General features: G+C 47.5%; 1 protein-coding gene across 1 annotated transcript; it reads left to right on the top strand.

Annotated features, from left to right (window-relative positions):
* The first annotated feature begins 71 nt into the window (after window positions 1–71).
* On the top strand, window positions 72–26,039 carry CHMP5 (charged multivesicular body protein 5). Its single transcript, XM_048511588.1, has 8 exons — window positions 72–234; window positions 7,697–7,801; window positions 8,634–8,680; window positions 19,272–19,365; window positions 19,452–19,523; window positions 20,582–20,690; window positions 23,470–23,582; window positions 25,481–26,039. The coding sequence occupies exons 1-8, from the start codon at window positions 166–168 to the stop codon at window positions 25,529–25,531; spliced, it is 660 nt and encodes a 219-aa protein (XP_048367545.1). The 5' UTR covers window positions 72–165; the 3' UTR covers window positions 25,532–26,039.

The raw sequence follows: 26,039 nt of genomic DNA, 5'->3' as shown, positions 1-26,039 counted from the left end.
GTCAAGCGGCGTGACGTCATTCCTGCTGGTTGACCGGCCTCCTTCTTGCGAAGGCGCGGTGCGCGCGCACGCGCAGTGGGCTGAAGGCGTCCGGGACGCAAACTTCCGGGTTGCTTCGTCCGGGTCTGGGCTGGGGTGTTTGGGCTGCCGAGGAGACCCGCCGAGATGAACCGCTTCTTCGGGAAGTCCAAGCCGAAGGCGCCGCCGCCTAACCTGACGGACTGCATCGGCTCGGTGAGTTCTGCCAGGGAGGGCGGCGGCACCCCGTTGCCTCGGAAACAGCCCCCGCCCGTCCTCTGCCCCCCCCCCCCCCGGAATCCGCTCTGGGATCCCCCGTCCAGGCGGCTCACGTGACTGCCCCCACCCTTTGTTTCCACTTTTCTCTTACCAGGGAGAAATGTGGGGTTGCCAACCTCCCGGCGGGGTTCAACGTTCTTCCTGTATTATAGCTCATCTCCAGGCGATAGCGATCAGCTCCACTTGCGGTTGCCAACCTCCCGGTGGAGGCCCTGAAGTTCCAGTTGATGTCCAGCGAGCAGGGATCAGAGGCCCTGGAGGAAGAATGTGGTTTGAAGAGCAGGCTCTGGCGGTTATACCTGCCCTCCCCAAACGTCCCCCTCCCAACCCTCTAGGAATTTCCCAACCCAGAGTTGGCATCCTTAACTCTTCTGGAAAATATGGCCCCTTCAGAAGACCCTTATCGTGTGCCAAAATGTCTAGGAGACACGGCAGCCTTTCCCCAGGGATTGTTCCCCCGCCCCCAAGTCAGAGCTGGCGCCCACGGAGGGGGTCGGGTTGCAAACTCTGGCATGGCAAACGCCTGGAGGGTGGAATTAATGATGACAAAAAGCACAACAGGAATGTGGTGTCATCCTAGGACTTCCGTTTCTCTTGTACTATGGGATATAATAATTTATTCTCCAAAGCTGTCATTGTCTTCAGTCATCTAGGTAGTCTGTGATCAGCTGTAATTCTGGGAGATCTCCAGGCCCTACCTGGACATTGGCAGCCCTAACAGAGGGATGTGTGTGTAATCAGTTGCCAAAGAAGGCTGAACTCCTTTCCTTGAAAAGAGGTTTTCAAGAGGGAATTTTGGCAAACCCCCCCCCCCCCTTACTCCACAGTTCATGATGACTAAGAAGAACCACTGCATCCGGAGAGGGTGAACCTCTGAGAACCAATCTTAAGAGTCAACATCAGAGCATAGCAACAAAGGTTTCCCATTGTTTGTTGTGGTCCTTCAAGACAGTGTAAGCTTCACACTGGATTAGAAGGAACACTGGTCTGATCTGGCAGGACACCTCTGATATTCACGACTTCCTTCCTTCCTTCCTTCTTTCTTTGGCACAACTGTTCTAAGAAGAGCTCTGTCACCACTAGCATGCCCTGTTGTGAAGCTTGGGATTGGCTATGAGTCTGTGACCCATAAAGATTTTCAGTTGTTGCTGTGGGGTGTGTAAAGTAGTATGCATACGTCTCCAGACTAGAAACTCTTGGAATCCAACCCATGGATTGCCTTTTTATTAGAACCCATGAAATCTGCAACTGTGGCTTGAATTACAGATCTTTGTATAATCCCTTTCCTAAATCTCAAGGTATGCCACAGCATCTGATTCTTTTGATATACAATCTATACTTTGGACAAAGGGCTGCTGTGAGGCAGAATACTTTTTTCTTTAATGCTTTCTGGCACAAACCAAGTTTTTCTGACTAGAGAAGAAGCAAGCCTTAATTGGCATAGACAACAGTACAACAATAATAAAAAAACAGATTAAAAAGCATATACAATACAGGACATAAATGTTAGGTCGAAGGAAATCTACTGGCGTTTAGTAATTTCCAGGAGAAAGTCTGCCACTATCATACAGAGAGAAGGATCAGGGTTGTCCAACAAGTAGTGTAATCTAATTAAATCGGGGAGATGGGGTAAATGTAAAGGAGTAAGATTCACATACTTGGATCTGATTTCCTTGAGTCTGAGACAGTGTAGTAATTGGTGGGCCAGAGATTCCACTGAGCCATCGTTACATGGGCACAATCTTTTAGCCTTTTCTTGCTTATTAAATCTGCCATGTAACAAGGCAGAAGGCAGAATATGAAGAAACAGAATAGTTCCCAATTGGCAAAATGTTGGGCAGGGATGTATTTTGTTTGATCTGTGTGCAGAACATATCATAAAGAAAGATGGATCATTAGATGCATTGCAGATGAAGGAGAAGTGGAAATTGGTGGAAGGAACATGAAAAATTTGAGATTTGCAGATGACACCACAGTACTGGTGGAAAATAGCAAACATTTGACATGACTACTGATGAAGGTTAAAACAGAAAGTGCCAAAGTAGGACTAAGCTGAACATCAAGAAGACAAAAGTAATGACCAGTGGGGGATAATAAAATTGTCTAAGCTTTTCTACTCCTTGGCTCCATCTTCCACCAAAAAGGACATTGCAGCCGAGAAATCAGAAGGAGATTGAGACTGGGGAGGGCAGCCATGAGGAAACTAGGAACGATTCTTAATTCTGTGCTTATCAGAAGATCGTTTCAGAAGGCAGCCATGTTGACCTGCAGTCTCTGAACTTCAAGGGGAGGGAGGGAGGGGTGGAATGCAAGGGAGGGGGAGGGGGCCGGCATCTGGACATGGCCCGCCCACCCTAGCAGAGGGTGGGAAAAGGAGAGGAGGGGTGCCATACAAGGGAAGGGGAGTTATGGAGGGGGGGGAGGGAGGGGTGGCATGCAAGGGGGGTGGGGGTTAGGGTTCAAGCCCAGTTAGATTTAAGCCCGGTAACACTGCTGGACTTAGTTACACTTTTGGGCAGTGAAGTGAAAGCAGGGTCACGTGTCCCAGTAACACACTCCTTTTTCTAGATGGTGAGAAACAGTAAAATTTTGCACGTACAGTAAAATTCCGCAATGTGGAATATAGATTCTTAAATCGGAAATATCAGCTTTTGCATCTTCTTTTTTTTTTTTAAGAAAGAGAGTAGATTTCTTGACCTCGTGTTTTCAGAAACCCGCCTGAAAATGTTGCCGACCACTTCCTATTACTGATTCGTCCATGAAATGCTGAGAAAGGTCTCCAGTGCCTGGCCCACCAGCCCTCATCTGCAGCTCCCGGCAGACCTCTTCCTTATCCTCCGTCTCACAATACTCGAACCAGGGGGCATCCACTGAAAATGCTGGGGGGAAGAATTAGGTCTAATAAAAGGAAACACTTCTTCACGCAACGTGTGATTGGTGTTTGGAATATGCTGCCACAGGAGGTGGGGATGGCCGCTCACCTGGATAGCTTTAAAAGGGGCTTGGACAGATTTATGGAGGAGAAGTCGATTTATGGCTACCAATCTTGATCCTCTTTGATCTGAGATTGCAAATGCCTTAACAGACCAGGTGCTCGGGAGCAACAGCCGCAGAAGGCCATTGCTCTCACCTCCTGCAGGTGAGCTCCCAAAGGCACCTGGTGGGCCACTGCGAGTAGCAGAGAGCTGGACTAGATGGACTCCGGTCTGATCCAGCTGGCTTGTTCTTATGTTCTTAAGGCCATTGCTTTCACCTCCTGCAGGTGAGCTCCCAAAGGCACCTGGTGGGCCACTGCGAGTAGCAGAGAGCTGGACTAGATGGACTCTGGTCTGATCCAGCTGGCTTGTTCTTATGTTCTTAAGGCCATTGCTTTCACCTCCTGGTGGCAGAGCTCCCAAAGGCACCTGGTGGGCCACTGCGAGTAGCAGAGAGCTGGACTAGATGGACTCTGGTCTGATCCAGTTGGCTTGTTCTTATGTTCTTAAGGCCATTGCTTTCACCTCCTGCAGGTGAGCTCCCAAAGGCACCTGGTGGGCCACTGCGAGTAGCAGAGAGCTGGACTAGATGGACTCCGGTCTGATCCAGCTGGCTTGTTCTTATGTTCTTAAGGCCATTGCTTTCACCTCCTGCAGGTGAGCTCCCAAAGGCACCTGGTGGGTCACTGCGAGTAGCAGAGGGCTGGACTAGATGGACTCCGGTCTGATCCAGCTGGCTTGTTCTTATGTTCTTAAGGCCATTGCTTTCACCTCCTGCAGGTGAGCTCCCAAAGGCACCTGGTGGGCCACTGCGAGTAGCAGAGGGCTGGACTAGATGGACTCCGGTCTGATCCAGCTGGCTTGTTCTTATGTTCTTAAGGCCATTGCTTTCACCTCCTGCAGGTGAGCTCCCAAAGGCACCTGGTGGGCCACTGCGAGTAGCAGAGGGCTGGACTAGATGGACTCCGGTCTGATCCAGCTGGCTCGTTCTTATGTTCTTATTTTGCCATGATGTTCTTTGAGAGAAGAACATATGGTCACCATTTTTTAAAGCATTCTTCAGTCAGAAAATCCTAGTTTGTGTCCAAAATTCAACTCTGTTGCTCTAAAGTTCTGCCGTGGCAGCCCCACTCAGATGTTTGGGGCCTTCTGCAGGTGCCACCGGTCGAGGGGGAGAGGTGGACGACTGCCTTCTCGGTTGCCCCACCTTGTGGAATGATCTGTCCCAGGAGGCCGGGAAGGCGCCCACATTCTGCAAACGTTCAGCAGGGCCTTTCTATAAAGATAGTCACGTGATACCATGAAATAATGGTTCCCTGAGGCTCTTTATCAAGGGGAAGGAACTGTGGACTATTCCACTTTGTATACAGGAGCTGTTTGCTTCACATATTACCCTGCTGTTGCTGTGTTGTTGCCTACAGATGTAATGCCGTTTTTCTGCATTGTATTTGTCCTCTGTAGCTCATCCCATAAGCCAGCGGTGGCGAACCTTTTCGAGACCGAGTGCCCAATCTGCAACCCAAAACCCACCGATGATCGCAGTACAACCCCGCCATTTAACCTGAATACTGAGGTTTTAGTACAGAAAAACGCTGGGTCTCCAAGGTGCGCTGCATCGAGTAAGCTTGGCGGTAGTCGGTGGCTTTGCTTTGAAGCAACTGTGCAACGCTTCAAAAGGGTGAATCACGACCCCAGGAAGGTTTACTCAGAAGCAAGCCCCATTGCCAGCAACTGAGCTTACTCCCAGGTAAAGGATCATGCTTTAGTTATTTCCCATGAAAATCAGTGGGGTTTAACAGCGCATAACAGGGTTACCTACACCGCTTCCCCAAAACTAGGTCTTCAGTTTAATGCTAATAATCTCCCTGAAATAATTACACTATTATCAAATGATGAACTCTGTGCACGCGTGCCCACAGAGAGGGCTTTGAGTGCCACCTCTGGCACCGGTGCCATAGGTTCGCCACCACTGCCATAAGCTCTGCTTATTCAGATTTCTGTAATCCCAGACTGAATACTCTGCTTATTAGGTATCTTATCCTGTTGATTTCACCGATTCACACTGTGTAATCTGTTTTGAGACTTAGTCAAAAGGCAAACTGTAAACATAGTAAACAAAACAGTGAATTGCATATCCTTTTCTGTTCATAGAATCATTTACTGTTTTTCTTTCTAACTGAGAAACGTCTGACCCACGGGACAGGCGCCGGGGATCAAGCAGTCTGCTTCTTTGGCTTAGACATGGTGCTAGGAGCATAAAGAGGATATAAAGAATTTACTTCATGTTAAAGAGCCTGCTGCTAATCACAACAGGGCTTTGTTCTAGCGTGGACATTTTCTGTGGCAGCTATTTTTCTCTGTGCAGTCAGAACGGTGTGGGCGTTGGCATGAGTGGAAAACTCCGCTTTTTAAAAACTTCAGAGTTTTGAAGGCTTTTCGGTTAAAAGAAACCCAAAGCTTATTTGTGATTACCCATCAGCATATGTTTCGTTATATCTTATAAGAATGTTTGTGCGCAAGAATGTTCTTGTCCCCTTGTATTTATATGCGAAACACCATTCATTGGCGGTAATTTAATTTCTTAGCGGTCGCTTTCTACATTGGCTCCAGTATTCCAATCCAATCCAAAAACCTTTATTAGGCATAAACCAGAAGTACCATACATTCCAAGTACAAAAACAGGATCATTGTTATATATCATGTAGAACATGGATTAAAAATGTAGCAACTGCTTCAGAAATTTCTACATGAGGGCTGTTCAATAGCTTAGACATTTTTAGTTTGTCTGAGAGAAACATAAATTTTAGAGGTAGTAAAGCTCCCTTTCTAATCGGTTCTAATATCATTAGACCTCGAACAGTAAAGCAGGATATGAGGGATTGAGTCCATAGCGTTGGGACAGGCAGCCGACAACAACGCCACTCTTTGTGGACAAGTTAAGGAACGCACTTTGAAGATAGAGGGGAATGAGTTGCACCTTGCTCTGGTCATGACCCATCTGCACTTATAATTAACAAAGCTCCAGTATTCAATTAAATGGAGCTTCTTAGAGCAATAATAAAATGGTGGGAAATTAAGGAGAAGTTAGGTTAGGGTGAAAAGTTAGACTTTGGTTATGATTACGACGTGTGTGTGTGTGTGTGTGTGTGTGTGTGTGTGTGTGAGAGAGAGAGAGAGAGAGAGAGAGAGAGAGAGAGAGTGAAATGACTCATGGTAACCCTACAAATCAGTGTCCTCCAAAAGGTGTTGCCAATGAAGAACTGTGGCTTCCTTGCTGATCCGGGTCTTTGGGTCTTTCTCTTTTCCTGCTGACTTCAGCTTTTCTAAGCATTATTGTCTTTTCTGCTGCATCTTGTCTTCTGTGCCTATCATTGTCTCCCACTGTTTATTTATATACTGTTAGACTTTTGTCATAGCTTTAACGAAATTATGAGTAACTCTGGAAAGTTTAAGGCTGAGTTTTTTGGTAGCAGTAACTAGAAACGTGATGGCTGGGGAGGGGGAGACAAAACCATTTCTTCCAAGGGCATTTAAAAAAAATCCTTTCAATTGGAAAATTGAAAATTTCGGTGAGTGCTGAGAAAAAAACCCCCTCTTATTAAATATTTTGTCCCCATAACATGAATGGAATAATGCTTTAAGAGACCAGGTTTTCATTGCTTAAAACTTATTCAAAAGTATGGGCACTTTTATGTTAGATGATTTACGTACATATCAACCTGTGGCCCTCATCTGCAGATACCGAAGTCCACAGATCAGAGCTAAATATATTGTCGAAGGCTTTCACGGCTGGAATCACTGGGGTGCTGTGTGGTTTCCGGGCTGTCTGGCCGTGTTCTAGCAGCATTCTCTCCTGACGTTTCGCCTGCATCTGTGGCTGGCATCTTCAGAGGAACTGATGGTAGGAGTGGAAAGCAAGTGGAGTATATATACTGTGAGGTCAAAAGGTGAGGCCATCTGAATAGAGTAGCCTGGCATGTGAGTCACAGAGAAGTCTGTAGCCTGGGAGTAACAATGAAGATAGCAAGGTCAATAGGTGAATGGATCTGAATAGAAGTATCCTGGTCTTTGTTCCCTTTGATTGCTATTGTCCTGCGTTTGTGTGGAGCTGATCAGTCACTGTCTTGATTCTAGAGTTTTTCAACACTGGCAGCCAAATTCTGTTCATTTTCATGGTTTCTTCCTTCCTGTTGAAGTTGTCCATGTGCTTGTGAATTTCAATGGCTTCTCTGTGTAGTGTGATGTAGTGGTTGTCAGAGTGGTCCAGAATTTCAAATAATATTCTGTGTCCAGGTTGGTTTATCAGAGCTAAATAGTTTTCCTGCAAACTTGGGGACTCCCCACACTTCCAGAAAAATCTGAAATAAAAAATAATTTGTAAACTGGTTCCTCCTTCTCTTTTCTCTCCCGTTTCCTCACTGAAGGTGGATAGCAGAGCAGAATCCATTGACAAGAAAATTGGCAGGCTAGATGCCGAACTGGTGAAGTATAAAGATCAAATGAAGAAGATGAGGGAAGGGCCGGCAAAGGTGAGTCGTGGGCGGGAGGGTGAAGGTGACTCACACTGTACCTGGTTTCGGCCAGTTCTTCGGGTTTCATTTTAATGACAAACCTATGTGACTCTTCTGTAAGCTTATGAAATCTGAAGCAATTGTGGAATTACTGTTTCGTTTAAAAAAAATGTTCTCCAGGTTTTTTCAAAATGTCACTGCCAGTTTTCCCCCATAGTTGCCTCAGTATCTGAGACCTGCCCCTCTCCACCGTGACTCTGACAAGATGATCTCACAGGATTGTTGTGAGGATAAATTGGTGGGAGGGGAGCTGGTAAACTGCCCTGACCTCCGTAGAGGAAGGGTGGGATCCAAAAGTCAAGCTTGCTCACTTGAGCGCTTCATGCACCATACCTAGGCTGACCAGACGTCCCGCTTTTGGCGGGACAGTCCCGCCTTAAAACAATTTGTCCCGCAGGTTTTTTGAAGTGTCCTGATTTTTGGAAGGCTGCTGCACTGCCTTCTGGGAGTGCGGCAGTTAACGACGCTGTCAAGCATCGGGTTTCTTAGCCGCTTCCCCTGTCACAGGGCGGGAAACGGGAGTGCCCCAGAAGGCAGTGCGCTCCTGCGGCTGCGCACGCATGCACGGCCACCCGCCTACCCGCCCGTCCCGGTTTACAAAGGTGACCATCTGGTCACCTTAAGCATACCCACACTGAGTGACTGTGCCTGTTATCAGAGAATGTTCACATTTGCATTCCTAAGCATTTGGAGCAGAAACCTGGTCATCTCAAAAAACAAACAGCTGTCACTGGAGAAGGGTTGTGTTCCGTGTACAAACTCTTAACCCTTATTGTCCTTTCTCTTCTAGAACATGGTGAAACAGAAAGCGCTGAGAGTGTTAAAACAGAAGCGGATGTAAGTTTCCAACAGTTCACCTTTACTTTTCTACTGAGAAACTGATCTCCTTTCAGGAAGTGGAAGCAGGGGTCCTCCCATGTGGGCTTGCCTTAAGAACCAGCCGTTATTGGGGCTCTTTATTTATTTTTATTTTATTCATCATATTTATATACCGCCCTCCCCAAAGGCTCAGGGCGGTGTCCATCAGTCATAAAAACAATTTAAAACATATAATAATACATAAAATACTAAAACTTGCAGATGGCTTCAACCCTCCTTCCCCTTTGTGTACCCAATGAGTGCCTGATGTTCTTCATGACGGTTGAAAGCATGTTCTTCATGAACAGGTCCGCTTTTACAGGCCCCAAGGAAACTCTGTAAGTCCCGCAGGCCCCTGATCTCACCTGGAAGCCTGTTCCACCAGGTAGGGCCAGAGTCGTAGTGCCCTGGCCCTTGTAGAGGCCAGCCGGATTGCCTTGGGGCCAGGGATCACCAGTAGGTCTGCCTCCGATGAGCAGAGGGGCCTAGAAGGGCGATATAGGGAGAGACGGTCCCTCAAATAAGCAGGGCCAAGGCCACGAATGGCTTTAAAGGTCAATACCAAAACTTTAAAACTCTTCCTACCATTGCAGCAGTTCTAACTCCTCCCAAACTCACTGGCGCCTGCAAAGAACTTGAAGAAAGAAAGATTTCCCCTTGCATGCTGCGCTGCTGTAATGGGGTGCCAGCGTGGTGTAGCGATTGAAATATCAGACTAGAATCTGGAAAACCCAGGTTCGAAAGGCCAACAGCCGGCTAAAGAACTGGCAGCTGTGATAGGAAACAACATTTAATAATGATGATAATGATAATAATGTACCTCCTGCCCTGTAATGTGCCCTGCTGCTCTTAGCTACGTGCACACACGATGAGTTCCATCACTGGGCATTGCTGTGAGCAGACAGAGCAGGCCTGGGGAGAAGGTTCCCAGGAAGGAGATGACAGGAGGGGAAGCCAGGCTCCGTAGGTGCAGTTGGGGAGAACAAGGGGAGGAGCCAGCACGGGGTAGTGATTGGAGCATTGAGCAAGGACTGGTGAGATCTGCGTTTCACTTGCTATTTGGCCATTTGTGACACTGGGCCATTCCATCTCAGACAAGTCTACTTTGCAGGGCTGTTTTGTGGATCAAATGTATGTCACTCCCAGAGGTGGGATCCAGCAGGTTCTCACCAGTTCCCGAGAGTGGGTTACTAATTATTTGTGTGTGCCGAGGGGGGGTTACTAATTGGGTCCGCTTTTCCGTTAGAAATTCCATTAGGTCCAAAACTCATAAAGTCCTGTTGTTTCCTATGTGGCTGGTTTGCGAAGGTAGAAAACGGGATAATTCTCTCTGTTGGGCTGTTCTAAAAACATGCTTTAGTAATATGGTAAAGTTCCTTGTTTAACGAAAGTATCCTTCTTTTGATTTCTAGAAACAAAATTAAGTATTTGAAAGTATTAAGTATTTGACAGGCAGTCAATTAGAGGAGAAGTAGTTGTTTCTGTTGGCACTAGACGATAGGACTTGCTATAATGAGTTTAAATTATGGATAGAAAATTATGGACAGAAAGATACCAGCTAGAAATTAGGAACTTTTTTAAACAGTAACAGTTTTTTACAGTAACAGAGAAATTATTAACGCCCCGCCCCTGGAATCCCTGGCTACCAGTCTCCATTGGCCCCATCACGCCACTGTTTGAATCCCACCACCATGGGAACCTGTTACTAACATTTTTGGATCCCACCACTGGCCACTCCCAAGTTCCTGGGAGCAGGACAAAAATGCAGCAGCCGGTTGGGAGCCGTGACAGCTTTGAGCCAGTGCCTAGCTCCTCCCTCCCGTCCCTCTGAATAAGATTAGACCGCCTGCGAGCCGTCACTCCTGTTCCTGCCAGCACAGCTGCTTGACCACCAGCCGAGGAAAAGTAAGCCCACCTCAGCCTTCTTGCGCTTCTTGGCTCAAAGCAACAGGGGCTGGCCCTGGCACTTCCCCCAGAAGACTGTCCAGTGTGTGTGTGTGGGGGGGGGGCATCACTAGAACCGGGGGGGGTGGAATTGTGGGCTTCTGAATGGCATTAATTCGCTTTCCTTGTGCAAGTGTCTGCGTTTATTTCATGCGGGTATGAACAAGCAGTGAGCAGATTGGCTTTGATCTTGAGGTTAATTTTCTGTCTGCGAAAATATAGTCCTTTAGTCCAGTTTTGGCAAAAGGCATGCCTGTTTTGATGTATTGTCGAAGGCTTTCACGGCCGGAATCACTGGGGGGCTGTGTGGTTTCCGGGCTGTCTGGCCGTGTTCTAGGAGCATTCTCTCCTGACGTTTCGCCTGCGTCTGTGGCTGGCATCTTCAGAGGATCTGAATCTCTGAATTCTCAGATCCTCTGCAGATGCCAGCCACAGATGCAGGCGAAACGTCAGGAGAGAATGCTGCTAGGACACGGCCAGACAGCCCGGAAACCACACAGCACCTCATGCCTGTTTTGTTTTGCTGGGTGCAGATGGACATAGAACTGTACGGGGGAAATTAATGCTACCATTGATTGCAGCCATTGTCGTGTGTAGATCATTTCTTAGGGCTTGCATGCAACACCTGGTCGTTTCTTCTGCATCAGAAGTAAATCTTGAACTCTGAGGATGAGACAATGATGTGTTTTTCAGTTCTGAACGCTGAGATTCTCAGCTGAAATCTAACTAATGCTTACGGATCTGGGAGATGATGATGGTTTTACTTCGTCAAAGTGCGCCTTCCACTGTTGTCTCATTTCTTACATAAGCACTTAGCTTTTGAGTTGTGCCCTTGATGTTGGTTGTGTTTGGCACTGTGTCTTAGTAGCTTAGTGTAAGGCTCTTGGCGGGGCTGATGGTATCCCTGCCATGTTCCTCAGTCATCTGTAAGTAATCTGCTTAATTCAGAGCTATTCTAGGGAAGCACTTCAATTATACACCCTTTGGATGTCATCAGTGTTTGGCTTCTGCAAGTCGAACAGCTTTCCTCCCAAAATTCTGCCTCTTACACATCATAACCCCTGGTTTTCCATAATTGAAGAAAAAATTGCCTCTATCGGACTGTCAGTAGATTCACTTTGCCCTATTCAGAAGCTTATAGGAAATTAAAAGGTCAACTATTGGATAGAGAGTTCTCTACCCTAATCACCGCAGCCAAGAAATCGTGCTCCCCCCTGTATTTTTCTCTCCCATTTGAAGGGGGCCACTTGGCACACTATCTGTATTGCTTAATAAACCCTGTTCAAAGGAGAGCCATAATGCTCGCCAGGTTTAATGTTATGCCTTCTGCCTTGTTACATGGCAGATTTAATAAGCAAGAAAAGGCTAAAAGATTGTGCCCATGTAACGATGGCTCAGTTGAATCTCTGGCCCACCTATTACTACACTGTCTCAGATTCAAGGAAATCAGATCCAAGTATGTGAATCTCACTCCTTTACATTTACCCGATCTCCCCGATTTATTTAGATTACACTACTTGTTGGACAACCCTGATCCTTCTCTCTGTATGATAGTGGCAGACTTTCTCCTGGAAATTACTAAATGCCAGTAGATTCATTGTGTAGTAATCTGTGTTTAATTATGTATTGTTGTACTGCTGTCTATGCCAATAAAGGCTTGCTTGCTTACTCTTACACATCATTTGCAAGACTGTAGAAACAAAGGGATGTGCTTTTTGAGTTTGCACTTTGGGAGATCGCTGTGGGAGGCCGACGACTCGATGCTGAAAAGAGCCCGCGAGTCCTCCTCGTGAGGCTGCAGTTTCAGCCTCCTACTAGAGCGCTGGTATTACCTTCTAAGGATCAGCTCACCCTTTAATAGTTTCATGTCTCTGTTTGTCACGGCCTGGCTACATCTCAGGAAGTCTGCAGCCATCGGAGTTGCAACGTTAAAGGGCGGGCGCTCTCTGTTGCTTAGAACGTGGAAGGGCAAGCAAATAGGCTGAAATTCCTTGGGGAACTGTTCATACCTGGCGGCTCGCCAGTTGGCCATCCCTGCCCAAAATCGTGGGGACTGAGCCTCAGTTATTGCACAGGTGGTAGCTCATGATGTCACAGCCCAATGTTTGACATGTTTCCAGGCAGAATTAAAAGGGCTGGTCTTGACCTCTATGGTTTGGAACCAACATTACCTTCAGGACCTCCTACTCAGTTATGAGCCTGGCTGCTAGATAACCATGGTTAAAAGAAACATTTGTGGTGTATGTGGGGGTGTGGGGGTGTTTCTCGCTTCTGCTACTTTGCTGCTGCCATTTTGTATCCATAATTAAACACAGATTACTACACACAATGAATCTGAAGAATTTAGCTGTCAAGCCAGAAATAGTGTCTGAGGCCCCTTCCGCACACGCAAAATAATGCATTTTCAAACCACTTTCACAACTGTTTGCAAGTGGATTTTGCAATTCCGCACAGCTTCAAAGAGCACTGAAAGCAGTTTGAAAGTGCCTTATTCTGCATATGAGGAATGAGCCAGAGTGAGACTGGGGGTGGTGATCAACCACTGGCGACTTGTCTCTTCACCTGACTACCCCACAACAACGCAGGACATGCATGTTAGCAAATTTAAATGTGCCACCCTTGGCAGTCTATGGGAGATTCCAGAAAATGCCACTCGCAGCTAGATTGTGGCCCTGTGGCCAGAGCTACGTGGCATCGGTTCTGCCCGTCCTTCTGCTCTGCCCCTTTAATCTGATAACTCAATCCAAGCATATTAATCCATTGTCGGTTAGTAGGGAATGTTAATCAGATGAGAGAAAGGTGGCCTTCCTTAGGACTGCTCAGGATAGAGATATAATAGATTTAGGTGCCGAGTTTCTGAAGGCCATAAAACACTATTTTAAGAGAAGAAGAAGAGTTTGGATTTCTATCCCCCCTTTCTCTCCTGCAGGAGACTCAAAGGGGCTTACAATCTCCTTTCTTTCCCTCCTCACAACAAACACCCTGTGAGGTAGGTGGGGCTGAGAGAGCTCTGAGAAGCTGTGACTAGCCCAAGGTCACCCAGCTGGCGTGTGTGGGAGTGCCCAGGCTAATCTGAATTCCCCAGATAAGCCTCCACAACTCAGGCGGCAGAGCTGGGAATCAAACCTGGTTCCTCCAGATTAGATACACGAGCTCTTCAACTCCTACGCCACTGCTGCTCCTATTTTAACTGTTTAAATTCAAAATGGCGCCGCGGCTCAAATTCAAAATGGCGCCGCGGCGGAGCTCGGCAGCGGGGCTCCGCTAAACAAACAAACTTTCTAAGCCTTTTACAACTGCGAAGTGTGAAGACCTCCTCCTAAATCAGTCTGGGAGAGAACTCTCTACCCATCTTGGCATTTTACAACTGTGAAGTATTTTACAACTGCGAAGCCTTTAAGCCTTTTACAACGGCATTTTACAACTGCGAAGCATTTTATAATTGCGAAGCCTTTATGCCTTTTACAACTACAACTACGAAGTGTGAAGACCTCCTCCTAAATCAGTCTGGGAGAGAACTTTCTACCCACCTCGGCATTGGTGGCTGCTTGTCAGGTCAGGAACGACTGGCAGATAAGAATGACTGACGGATGTGTGCTGGAGCAGCGGCATGTGCGGCTTGAGGTTTCTTGTGTTTTTCATCGCTCGCCTGCCTTGCCTTGCACTTTTGTGTCTCCCCTGCTGTGGTGGATACATCGACCTATCCAGCGCTGATCTCCCCCACCCCGGAGGCTGGACTGTGCCCAGAGCAGCCTGGAAGCGAAGTTGCCAGGGGTCGGTGGCAGAGATCTCTTCTGAACCTCCATTTTGCACTCGGGCGTGGGCTGTGCCGGGATTGTGGTGGCCCCATTTGGAAAACCGGAGCGCAGAGACTGAGTTGGATTCCACCGTGAGAGCGCGTTACGGCCCCGGCTTCCCGCCGGCCGAACTGGGGGGCTTGGAAGAGAGGACACTGGAGGAGCTTCGGCGCGGTGGCAGCGCCTGCATTTTCTGAGCGACCGGGAGTAACATCGGCAGGGAGCTGGGCGATTAGACTTTTCCAACACAGGCAGCGATATCTGCCCACAAGCTTAGCTAAACGACACGGACCATTTACAAGTGTCAGTATTTCACCAGGTTGTAGCGTATCGGCGGTGAGAGAGCTGAACACGCTATGCTATAAGGAGCAAATTCGATATATAGAGCACTCTGCTAGGGCCTTACAAGGAGTAGCTGGTGGCAGGAGCCTCCTGGTTATTGCCCGGCATTGTTGGTCTTCTAGGATTTTCTCCGACCTAGATGAATATCTGCGAGCAGTGGGCTTGGATGACGTGGACCCCACTTTGGCTGCCCTTGTCTGTGCAATAGCGACATTTTATGCCTACTGTCTCGGCCAATACAACAACTGCATTACTGTCTCCAGTAAGAACTGTGTGATATCTATTCAGTCTGTCTCAGTAAGGCGCATAAGAATCTGGTGGCAGCAGTTTTTCTTCATGACCATCTAAGCTCCGCTACTGTCCTCCTGTGCCTGATTTCTGGTGTGGCTTATAACTTTGTAGATAGCATTAGGATAGGAATGTTTAGCTGTTATAGACCGCATTGTATAAATGTTAAGTTTTTCTGTGAGTAAGATTATACCATATTGTTAGTTGTAGTTTGGGCCCTTTCTCAGCCTCTGTAGGCTAGTATTAGTTAGTTAGTTAGTATTAGTGAGACTGGACCCATTTTTGTGGGAGTTTGTCGGGCTGCTTAGAGGGAGGGAGATTAGTAGGAAATGGGGGCGCCTGCTTTGGGACTGGGAATCCTGGTGGTAATGGGGCGGGGTAAATATAGCGGTAGGCGGTGGCCAGATTATAGAAGGCGGATGAGATATGGGAATGCTCGTTCGCCTTTTGACCTCCGACCTATCTCGAAGAACGAGGATGGCAGGGTTCAGGAATACTCCCCTGCGCCCCTGGTGGTGATAAATGGCAGGTCCATTAATAATAAAACCGCTAAACTCCGAGATTTTCTGGAGGCCAGCAGATGGACTCTGGCTTGTGTCACCGGTGACCTGGGTGCGTGAAGGTGAGACCGCCGCCTTTGGCGAGGTCAGCCCCCAGGTTTCGCGTGCCTCCACCGGTCATGAACCCGGGGCCGGGGTGGGGTGGCAATGGTCATCCGTGATTCTATCCCCTTCAGGTCTGCCCCAGTCCCGAGATCTCTGGCATGGAATGTGTCGGTTTTGGAGTGGTTGGCCTTGGAGAGGTTGGCTGTTCTCCTGGTGTACCGGGTCGCCTGGCGCACCGGGGAGACAGTCTGCAGCGGCTGCTGGAGGTGGTGGCAGACTGGGCATTGCGGTACCCTAGACTTATAGTCTTGGGCTTAATTTCAATGTCCATGTCGACACCGCCTCGTGTGCAGCTGCTGCGGACCTAGTGTCATCCATGGCGACACTGGGCCTCTCCTTAGTAAATTCTGGCCCCACCCATGAAGCCGGTCACAGGCTAGATTTGGTCTTCGGGCTGGGGATTGATATGGTCGTGTCCTCTATCGATAGAGTGCCATGGTCCGACCATTACGCCCTGAGGGTTCGGGTGGACCTGCCACAACACTCCCATCTAGGCTACGGGCTGATTTATGCCCGCCCGCGGAGACTTATGGATCCACTTGGCTTCCTGAATGCTCTGCGGGATCCTGCCCCTGCCGGCACACTTGATGAGCAGGTGGATGACTGGTATTCCCGGCTTTCCGATGCCATCTATGTTGTTGCCCCCGCTCTTCTGGCGCCCCCCGCCGCTACCGGGCGGCTCCATGGTATAATGGAGGAGCTCCGCCACATGAAACGGGCACTCAGGACGTTTGAGCGAGTGTGGAGGAAATCTCTCGTGACGGAGCCGCGCGAACATCTTATAGGACGCTTATGAAAGCCTATGAGATGGCAACGAAGGAGGCGAAGAGAACTTTCTTCTCCTCCTCTCTCGCATCTGCTAGCTCACGCCCAGCACAATTGTTTTGTATAATTCGGTCCCTGACCTCCTTATCGGAAGGCTCTGTAAATCATCAATTGGCTATTAGCTGTGAGGCATTTATGAGCTTCTTTGCAGACAAAATCTCGTCGCTCCGCCAGGATCTTCCCTCCACTTTGACTACAATGAGTGAACTGGAGGCTCCCTTGCCGTCTTCCGGCCCTTGTTTGGCCCAGTTCTCCCTGCTCTCAGAGGCCGCTGTTGACAGGGCCCTGGCTGCTGTTAGACCTACTACCTGCCCTCTGGATCCGTGCCCCTCCTGGCTTATTAAAACCTGCCGGGCGGAGCTACGACCCCATCTGTTGAATATCATCAATAGCTCCCTTGAGCAAGGAGTTTTTCCGGATGGGTTGAAGGGAGGCAGTGGTCCGCTTCCACCTTTGAAAAGACTTAACCTAGATCCAGGGATCTGGCCAATTACCGCCTCGTCTCGAATCTTTCGTTTCTGGGAAGGTAATTGAGAGAGTGGTGTTGGAGCAGCTTCAGGGCTTCCTGGATGACACATCGCCTTTGACCCCTTCCAGTCCGGCTTCCGTGCTGGAGCACGGACGGAGACGGTTCTCGTCGCCCGTCACAGATACGCTCCGTGATGCAGCTTGACCAAGGCGGATCGGGCGCTGCTGGTTTTGTTAGATCTTACCGCGAAGGCGTTTGATGTGGTCGATCACGACCTTTTGACCCACCGCCTGGCCGTTTCCGGGATACGGGGCACTGTCCTTCAATGGATTGCCTCGTTTCTCCGGGACCATTGCCAGCAAGTGTGGTGCGGGGACCAAGCCTCTCGGAGGTGCCCACTTCAATGTGGGGTGCCTCAGGGAGCGCTGCTGTCCCCGCTATTATTTAACATCTATATGCGACCACTTGCTCAGCTGGTACGGAGCTTTGGGCTGATTTGTCACCAGTACGCTGATGACACTCAGCTCATTCTGTTGATGGAGGGGGGAGCTGTCACGGCCCCTGCAGCTCTACAGCATTGTTTGGAGGCGGTCGCTGGTTGGTTACAGCAGAGCAGGCTGAAACTGAATCCATCGAAGACGGAGATCCTTTGGCTGGGCCGCAAGGGGGAGGCAGGGGATTTCCAGCCGCCGGAGTGGGAGGGGACCATTTTGGCGCCGGCCCCCTCTGTCCGCAGTCTGGGGGTCCACCTGGATTCGTCTCTTTCAGTGGAGACCCAGGTGGCCCTTGTAACCCGGACTGCATTTTTCCATCTTTGGCAGGCCCGGCGGCTGGCCCCCTTCCTCTCTCAGGCAGACCTGGCCACTGTGATACATGCAACGGTCACCTCCAGGCTTGACTATTGTAACTCGCTCTACGCGGGCCTTCCCTTGCGCCTGATTCGGAAACTGAAACTGGTCCAACATGCAGCGGTGCGTTTGCTCACAGGGGGCTTCTGTGATCATATTCAAGCTGTGCTGCGCCAGCTGCCATGGATTCCCGTCAAATTCAGAATAATCTTCAAGGTGTGGGTTTTAACCTTTAAGGCCTTACGCGGCCTGGGACCCTCGTATCTGAGAGACCGCATTACCCCATATGCTCCTACTCGGCCTCTGCACTCAGCAGAGGCCAATTTGCTGGCGGTTCCTGGCCCCGCGATGATGCGGCTGGCCTCCACACGGGCCAGGACCTTTACGGCCCTGGCCCCAGCCTGGTGGAACACTCTTCCTCCAGCTGTCCGGGCCCTGCGGGACCTTGGTGAGTTCCGCAGGGCCTGTAAGACCGAGTTGTTCCACCGGGTCTTTGGAGTGTCCAGTCGCTGAGTGGCGCCCCCTTCCCCCTCCCCATCTCCTTCCCCCCCTGCATCTTTTTGCACATACCATCTGATGCACTTTACCACCTATTATCCTCCCAGAGAGGAACCTGACCCCTCCCTTTTCTTTTTACTGGGGTGATCTTAATTGAATTGGCCATAATAGGGCACCTATTATGATACAAACGGCTGTTTTTAAGTAGCTTTTAATGGATTTTAGTATTATATTGTTGTTATCGATTTAATTAATTGTATATGTGAATGTTGTTCACCGCCCAGAGCCCCCAGGGGATGGGGCGGTTTATAAATCGAAACAATCAATCAATCAATCAATCAATCAATCAATCAATCAATCAATCAATCAATCAATCAATAAATAAATAAATAAATAAATAAAATATGGATGTCTCAGGGCAATTTTATATTTCTGTACTATTTTGGGAAGCCCTTTTATATGCCAGTAAAGGTTTTTGAATGTGAGCCTGCCCGATTGCTGTGACTCTCTTCAGAGGCTCTGCTTTAGGTGTCCCCAAATTAGGCAGGTGGCAATATGGGATTCTATGGCTTTCTCGGTGGTGGCATGACAGCTCCGGAACTTGCTCCTCCGGGAGATTCTTCTGTTGCCGTGTTCAGCATCTCTCAACAGTACCTCCTTCCTAACCAAAGTTTTCAGTGTTTTATATGTATTTCAACTGTTTTTAACTTTTACGCGGCTTTAGTGGTGTATGTTTGAGAGGGGTGTTGATTTTTATGGTTTCACCATGTGATTTTTATCATGTACATTTTAAAATGTCAGCTTTCCTTGTAAAGGCAGGAAGGCGAGATACAAGTTTTGCGAATAAAGCCATAATGCTGATGGCTCTCTGAAAACCGTCTGTTTGTCACACAGGTATGAAAACCAGCGGGATAACCTGGCCCAGCAGTCTTTCAACATGGAACAAGCTAACTACACAATCCAATCTCTGAAAGACACAAAAACCACGGTAACTTCGGTTTCCCGTTCAGTTCAGCCTTCTGCAGCTCGCGTGCTTCATCAGTGGCTATAAATGCTCTCTGGTTCCTTTTGTAGGTTGATGCTATGAAACTGGGAGTGAAAGAAATGAAGAAAGCCTACAAGCAAGTCAAAATTGACCAGATCGAGGTGAGTGTGGCTGTTACAGTTTTCAACAAGGTTCAGTTTCTCACAGTCTTTCACTCACTCACTCACTCACTCACTCACTCACTCACTCACTCACTCACTCACTCACTCACTCACTCACTCACTCACTCACTCACTCACTCACTCACTCACTCACTCACTCACTCACTCACTCACTCATTCATTCTTTGGATTTGATAAACCACCCTCCCCGAAGGGCTTCAGGCGGTGTACAACACATATTAAAACTGTAGAAATAAGATATAAATTTACAATTTAAAACCAATATTACAGAATAATAAAAATATAAGAAATGGCAAGGATGGTATTTCGTTTCGTGTTGCAAGGGTAGGTCAAAATGGTAATCAGTAAAAACACATGGGGGGATGGCATCTTTCCATGGCTCCCCCCCCTCCCCCAAGGCTTGGCAGCTCTTGTGACAAGGACTGAACCAGGCCCCCTCTTTTGTCCGTCTTCAGTCATTCCAGAATGAATTTTACTCCATGCTGGTGCTAGAAGAAGAAGAGTTTTGGATTTATATCCCCCCTTTCTCTCCTGCAAGAGACTCAAAGGGGCTGACAATCTCCTTGCCCTTCCCCCCTCACTACAAACACCCTGTGAGGTGGGTGGGGCTGAGAGAGCTCCGAGAAGCTGTGACTAGCCCAAGGTCACCCAGCTGGCGTGTGTGGGAGTGCACAGGCTAATCTGAATTCCCCAGATAAGCCTCCACAGCTCAGGCGGCAGAGCTGGGAATCAAACCCGGTTCCTCCAGATTAGATACACGAGCTCTTAACCTCCTACGCCACTGCTGCTAAAGAATAATTAGCGTACGAGGAGCCTCTTGTGTGAGTTCAGCAGCCACTTCCTTGGAACTGGAGTCAAAAGCAAAATGAATGTCTGAAAGGATTTGCAAATTGGCCAACTGAACGAGTTAACGCCACAATTAGTTTACCTCAAGGGAGATAAAGAAGTACTGCCAAGTTGGTGTTGAAAATGTTGTCAGGCAATGAGGGGGGCTCGTGCTGGCTGTTGTTTGAGTTGGCATTTTTAATAAATTCCAGGACTTGCAAGATCAACTGGAGGACATGATGGAAGACGCTGGTGAGATCCAAGAAGCGTTGGGTCGTAGTTACGGAACCCCAGAGATTGATGAAGAGGACTTGGAGGCGGGTGAGTGGCAGATAATTTCTCAAGCCATTTTGTCAGGTTCACGACAGGGACTGCCTACAGGTATCACAATCAACTGTGCAGCAAGCAGTTGTTATGCCACTAATCTGGTTATTCTTCCAGAAGTAAGCAACAAATCCTGGTTTGCGCCCTGCTTTCTATTTCCAGTGAAACATTTCTTGGCCCTGAAACATTTGGATTAAAAAAAATTAAGATTCTGGGTGAGAGAGAAGGTGTCTGCTTCTACCTTCCTGCTGAAGTGGATTAAGGAAAACATCTTGGATCATTACCTGACACACTTCAGTGCCCCAAGATTTGAATGAGGACTGTGCTGCAGTTACTGCTCCTGAGCAACTCGTAATTTATTAATTCATACATATAAACAAGGCAGTCATAAATTCTAGTTTGAAGTCTGTTTGCTTGGACTCAGAGGTGGGATCCAGCAGGTTCTCACAGGTTCCCGAGAGTAGGTTACTAATTATTTGTGTGTGCCGAGAGGGGGTTCCTAATTGGTGATTTTGCCACGTGATTTTGGCCTTAGTTACGCCCCTCCTCTCAGCAGTAGCGTGCAGAACTTGAAGCAGTCTAGCAGGAGGTGCACCAACGTATGTGGCAGCCTGCACCTGCGTGTATTCGTTTCCCGCCCAAGGACCTGCGCAGCGGCTGCATCCTTGCCACAGCCCTGCCCAAGAATGCCCTGCCCCTGGGCCCCCATCATGCCCCACCCAGCCCCATTGGCGCTACGCCACAGTTTGAATCCCACCACCATGGGAACCTGTTACTAAAATTTTTGGATCCCACCACTGCTTGGACTGCCTGCATTTGGGATGTCACAGCTTATTGGTGTTGAATCAAGCCATGATTTATTGTGATGTCCAGATGGGTTCTTGATCATTAGGAACAAATCATAAATAGCTTGCACAAGAGAGCAGATAAGTTAGCCTTCGTGCAAACATGGTGCCACATCGAGGTTGAGGAATGTTAACCAGGGGTTGGTGCCATGCTTGGATCAATAAACTATGGTTTGTCATTGGTCAGCAAATCAGGATCAGGACCGAGTGATCTTGCAAACCACAGTTGGTTTGTTAACCATGATATCTGAATGGACAAGCTGCATTTATGGTTGTTGCTTTGCCCCCAGTACAGAGGTGGGATCCAGCAGGTTCTCACCAGTTCCCGAGTGTGGGGTACTAATTATTTGTGTGTGCCGAGAGGGGGTTACTAATCGGCTCTGCTTTTCCGTTAGAAATTCCATTAGGTCCAAAAATCATAAAGTCCTGTTGTTTCCTATGTGGCTGGTTAGCGAAGGTAGGAAACGGGATCATTCTCCCTGTTGGGCTGTTTCAAAAACATGTTTTAGAAATATGGTAAAGTTCCTTGTTTAAGGAAAGTATCCTTCCTTTGATTTCTAGAAACAAAATTAAGTATTTGAAAGTATTAAGTATTTGACAGGCAGTCAATTAGAGGAGAAGTAGTCGTTTCTGTTGGCAGTAGACGATAGGACTGGCTATAGTGAGTTTAAATTATGGACAGAAAGATACCAGCTGAAAATTAGGAACTTTTTTTTACAGTAAGAGTTTTTTACAGTAACTGAGAAATTATTAATGCCCTGCCCCGGAATGCCTGGCCACGCCCCCGTCATGCCCCGCCCAGCCCCATTGGTGCTACGCCACTGTTTGAATCCCCCCACCATGGGAACCTGTTACTCAAATTTTTGGATCCCACCACTGCCCCAGTACCTTCCTCTGCATCACTGATTGAGACAGGAAAGAATTGATCAGACTGATGGATGGAACACAAGAGCAGGAGAGCGATTCTGGATTCTAGTTTGCTTGCCATCCACTTGGAAGCTCAAACTATGTTTTGAGCTCTAAGCTATGTCAAGGCAAACTCTGAATTGGCATATGTAGGACGTCAGTTTCATTAATGACCATACTGTGATTTGCCATCGCACATTTTAGTTTCAGATCTGTAAGCATTCACCTTGGAAGCTTCCTATTCCTTCCCCTTGATGCATAAGCTGCTCAAAGGTATAGCAGTGACTTACTGTTTTTGAATAATGGGCTGAATTTTGCTCAGGGGCATTATGAGGGACTGGGCGGAAGAGGGTTTTCCTGATCTTGCAGCCACCTATAAGCCTTGAAAAGAAGGTTTGGGACCAGTGTTGCCGGAAGGCCATGCTGCATCAGCAGCTGCATGGAGGGGAAATAATAATAATAAGAAGAAGAGTTTGGATTTATATCCCCCCTTTCTCTCCTGCAGGAGACTCAAAGGGGCTTACAATCTCCTTGCCCTTCCCCCCTCACAGCAAACACCCTGTTAGGTAGGTGGGGCTGAGAGAGCTCCGAGAAGCTGTGACTAGCCCAAGGTCACCCAGCTGGCGTGTGTGGGAGTGTACAGGCTAATCTGAATTCCCCAGATAAGCCTCCACAGCTCAGGCGGCAGTGCTGGGAATCAAACCCGGTTCCTCCAGATTAGATACACGAGCTCTTAACCTCCTACGCCATTGCTGCTCCTGGCATTGCCCCCCCCCCTTTGCCTCTCCTGCCCAATCTGTTTGCTTCTTGCCTCTGTCCCACTTCCCGGAAAGGACAGCTTTCTTCCGCTGCCATTTTTGAATGGACGAGTGGACTTGTTAGCTGTGCGACAGCCAGAGATCAGTTTTTGCAAATGTTAAGTGGCGTCCTGTATGCATTTAAATTTGCTGTGTGTTTGGCAAGTTCACCTGTCCTCTGTTGTCATGTTGGACATCTAGCGGAATCCTGTGTACTAACTATTTCAGAACTGGAGGCTCTGGGGGATGAACTTCTAGCTGATGAGGACAGCTCCTATCTGGACGAAGCAGCGTCTGTTCCGTCGATTCCAGAAGGTGTGCCCACTGAATCAAAAAACAAGGTAAGCCAGTATTGTGCAGAATATATTTAACACGACAAGCTCGATCAGGGTCTTTGGGATTTTCATGTTCTGGATTATCTTGCCATGTTGACAGAGAGAAATTTTTCTCTCTTTCTCACAATACTAGAACCAGGGGGCATTCATTGAAAATGCTGGGGGGAAGAATTAGGACTAATAAAAGGAAACACTTCTTCACGCAACGTGTGATTGGTGTTTGGAATATGCTGCCACAGGAGGGGGTGATGGCCACTAACCTGGATAGCTTTAAAAAGGGCTTGGACAGATTTATGGAGGAGAAGTCGAGCTATGGCTACCAATCTTGATCCTCTTTGATCTGAGATTGCAAATGCCTTAGCAGACCAGGTGCTCAAGAGCAGCAGCAGCAGAAGGCCCTTGCTTTCACATCCTGCATGTGAGCTCCCAAAGGCACCTGGTGGGCCACTGCAAGTAGCAGAGTGCTGGACTAGATGGACTCTGGTCTGATCCAGCAGGCTAGTTCTTATGTTCTTATGTTTCATGCTAAAAGGTGTGCAGGAGAGTTGATGGTTAAAACTAAAACCATGCCAAAAAATGAACTGTATTTAGAGAAGAGTGATATCTTTGGGTGGCAATTCAACTTGAAATTATGCATTAGGATTATAATGTTTTTGTATGAGTTGCCCTTGACTTGTTCAAAAGCTTATCAGAATCAGACTTTTCCTGCTTAATGCGTCTCCAGCAGCATGAGAGATGTGCCTTTTTATCGGATCTGCTCTGAGCAGTCTGCTAGTGGACTACAAGAGATGTTTACGGCTTTTCATTTTATTGAGACATGACATCAAGGAATGAGGAAGGACAATGATCAGCTCACATTGTTTGCAAATGGCTAGCATGTTGGAATTGGAAACCACGGCTGGCAGTTACAATCATTGCTCTACCTCCGAAGGCTGCTGGAGATGGGAATGAATTTGCAAACTTACAAAGCTGAATGTGGAGAATTGAAAATGAAAGCAGACGGCCCAGTCCAAATGATAGTTTGCGTGCTGTGCTTAACCAAGGTTGGATTCCAAACCATGGTTAGCTTAAATCAGTGGTGGCAAGCCTTTGGCACTCCAGATGTTATGGACTACAATTCCCATCGGCCCCTGCCAGCAATTGGCCATGCTGATGGGAATTGTAGTCCATAACATCTGGAGTGCCAAAGGTTCGCCACCACGGGCTTAAATCATGATCTCATGAGATACCTGAACCGAGCCTTTACCTTTTTACGTTGAACTTCTAATACCACGTCAATAATTTTAAATCATATAAGAATATATATGGAAAACCTCTGAAATCTATAGTGCTTTCAAAGGGAGGATATTCTTTAACTGATTCAGAATATTTCTCCACACGTCTGTAAGGTAATCAAGTAACTACCTTTTTGACATTGGTAAGTTTAGTTTTGGCTCCTGTAGATGTTTTTCACTCTATGTTTCTCTTGTCAAGCATCTGTAGACATCTCTCTAGTCAATTTCGAATACCTTTAATGGCATATAAATAGTTTAACATTAACATTGCAAGATAATAACAGCCTTTACAACTTCTGACGAGTTAAAATAACACCATTAAAATATTTAGCCACCGCTTCCAACAGCTTGTAGTTGTGGCGGTTGACATCTCTCTATCTTCCATTATCTTTGCAAATCAACGGAAATGCTTACATCTTGTAAGGCTGTGTTTAGGTTTTGTAAGCCTCTTCAAACGTTTGAAAAGACAGCAGATGTCATTAAATGGTTTGTAAAGTGTTATTGCAGAGGTTGGTGTTCATTGTGCAGACAACTCAGGATTTAGCCCCTGATGGCAATCTGGAAGATTGTTCAGTAACTGGTCATGGAGGACAGACTTTTACCATTGTTATTTTTCCCTCTCTTTCACAGGATGGCGTGTTGGTGGATGAATTTGGATTGCCTCAGATCCCGGCCACATAACTTGTTGGGTCCGTTGGGCATGCTGTCTTTTCACTTTAAAAACTTTTTAACAAAAACACTCAAGGGTCTGGAAATTGTGGCTTTCCACAATGCTGCTTCACATCTCAATATTACAGAATGTGGAGTAAATGACAAAAAGATAATTTCCCCCCTTTTGAAGACCTTTTACTACTAGATTTTTGTATTAATGGCGAGAGGTTGGCACGGCTCTTTCCTTTGCTGAGAACCATCCAGAGTGCACAGTCTTGGTTTGATCACTCTTGTAGAAGTTATTGTATGGGGATATTTTGGTCTATTTATAGTTTTCTTTGATTGATCTTGCTCTCTGAAACACAAAAGGGGATTGTTATGGTTTCTCAGCCAAGAACTTCCATTGTGCTTGCTTTGATTGTAATCTTTCCAAGATGACTGTAATGTTATTTGCCATAATCCTTAAATGTAACTAGCAAATACATGCAGGGGTGAATGCCTTGTATAATCCGTTTTGACATAAAATGCATACTGTGTA

Source organism: Sphaerodactylus townsendi, linkage group LG11, assembly GCF_021028975.2.
Source record: "Sphaerodactylus townsendi isolate TG3544 linkage group LG11, MPM_Stown_v2.3, whole genome shotgun sequence".
Lineage (NCBI taxonomy): Eukaryota > Metazoa > Chordata > Lepidosauria > Squamata > Sphaerodactylidae > Sphaerodactylus > Sphaerodactylus townsendi.
Note: the sequence above shows the minus strand (reverse complement) of the source record. Positions and strands in the feature narration are given on the sequence as shown.

Bases quoted from the DNA above. Each gene is read 5' to 3' on its own strand.
- CHMP5 (XM_048511588.1), top strand. From the start codon at position 166: ATGAACCGCTTCTTCGGGAAGTCCAAGCCGAAGGCGCCGCCGCCTAAC. The intron at 235-7,696 runs GTGAGTTCTGCC...TCCTCACTGAAG, and splicing joins TGACGGACTGCATCGGCTCG to GTGGATAGCAGAGCAGAATC. The intron at 20,691-23,469 runs GTGAGTGGCAGA...TAACTATTTCAG, and splicing joins TGAAGAGGACTTGGAGGCGG to AACTGGAGGCTCTGGGGGAT.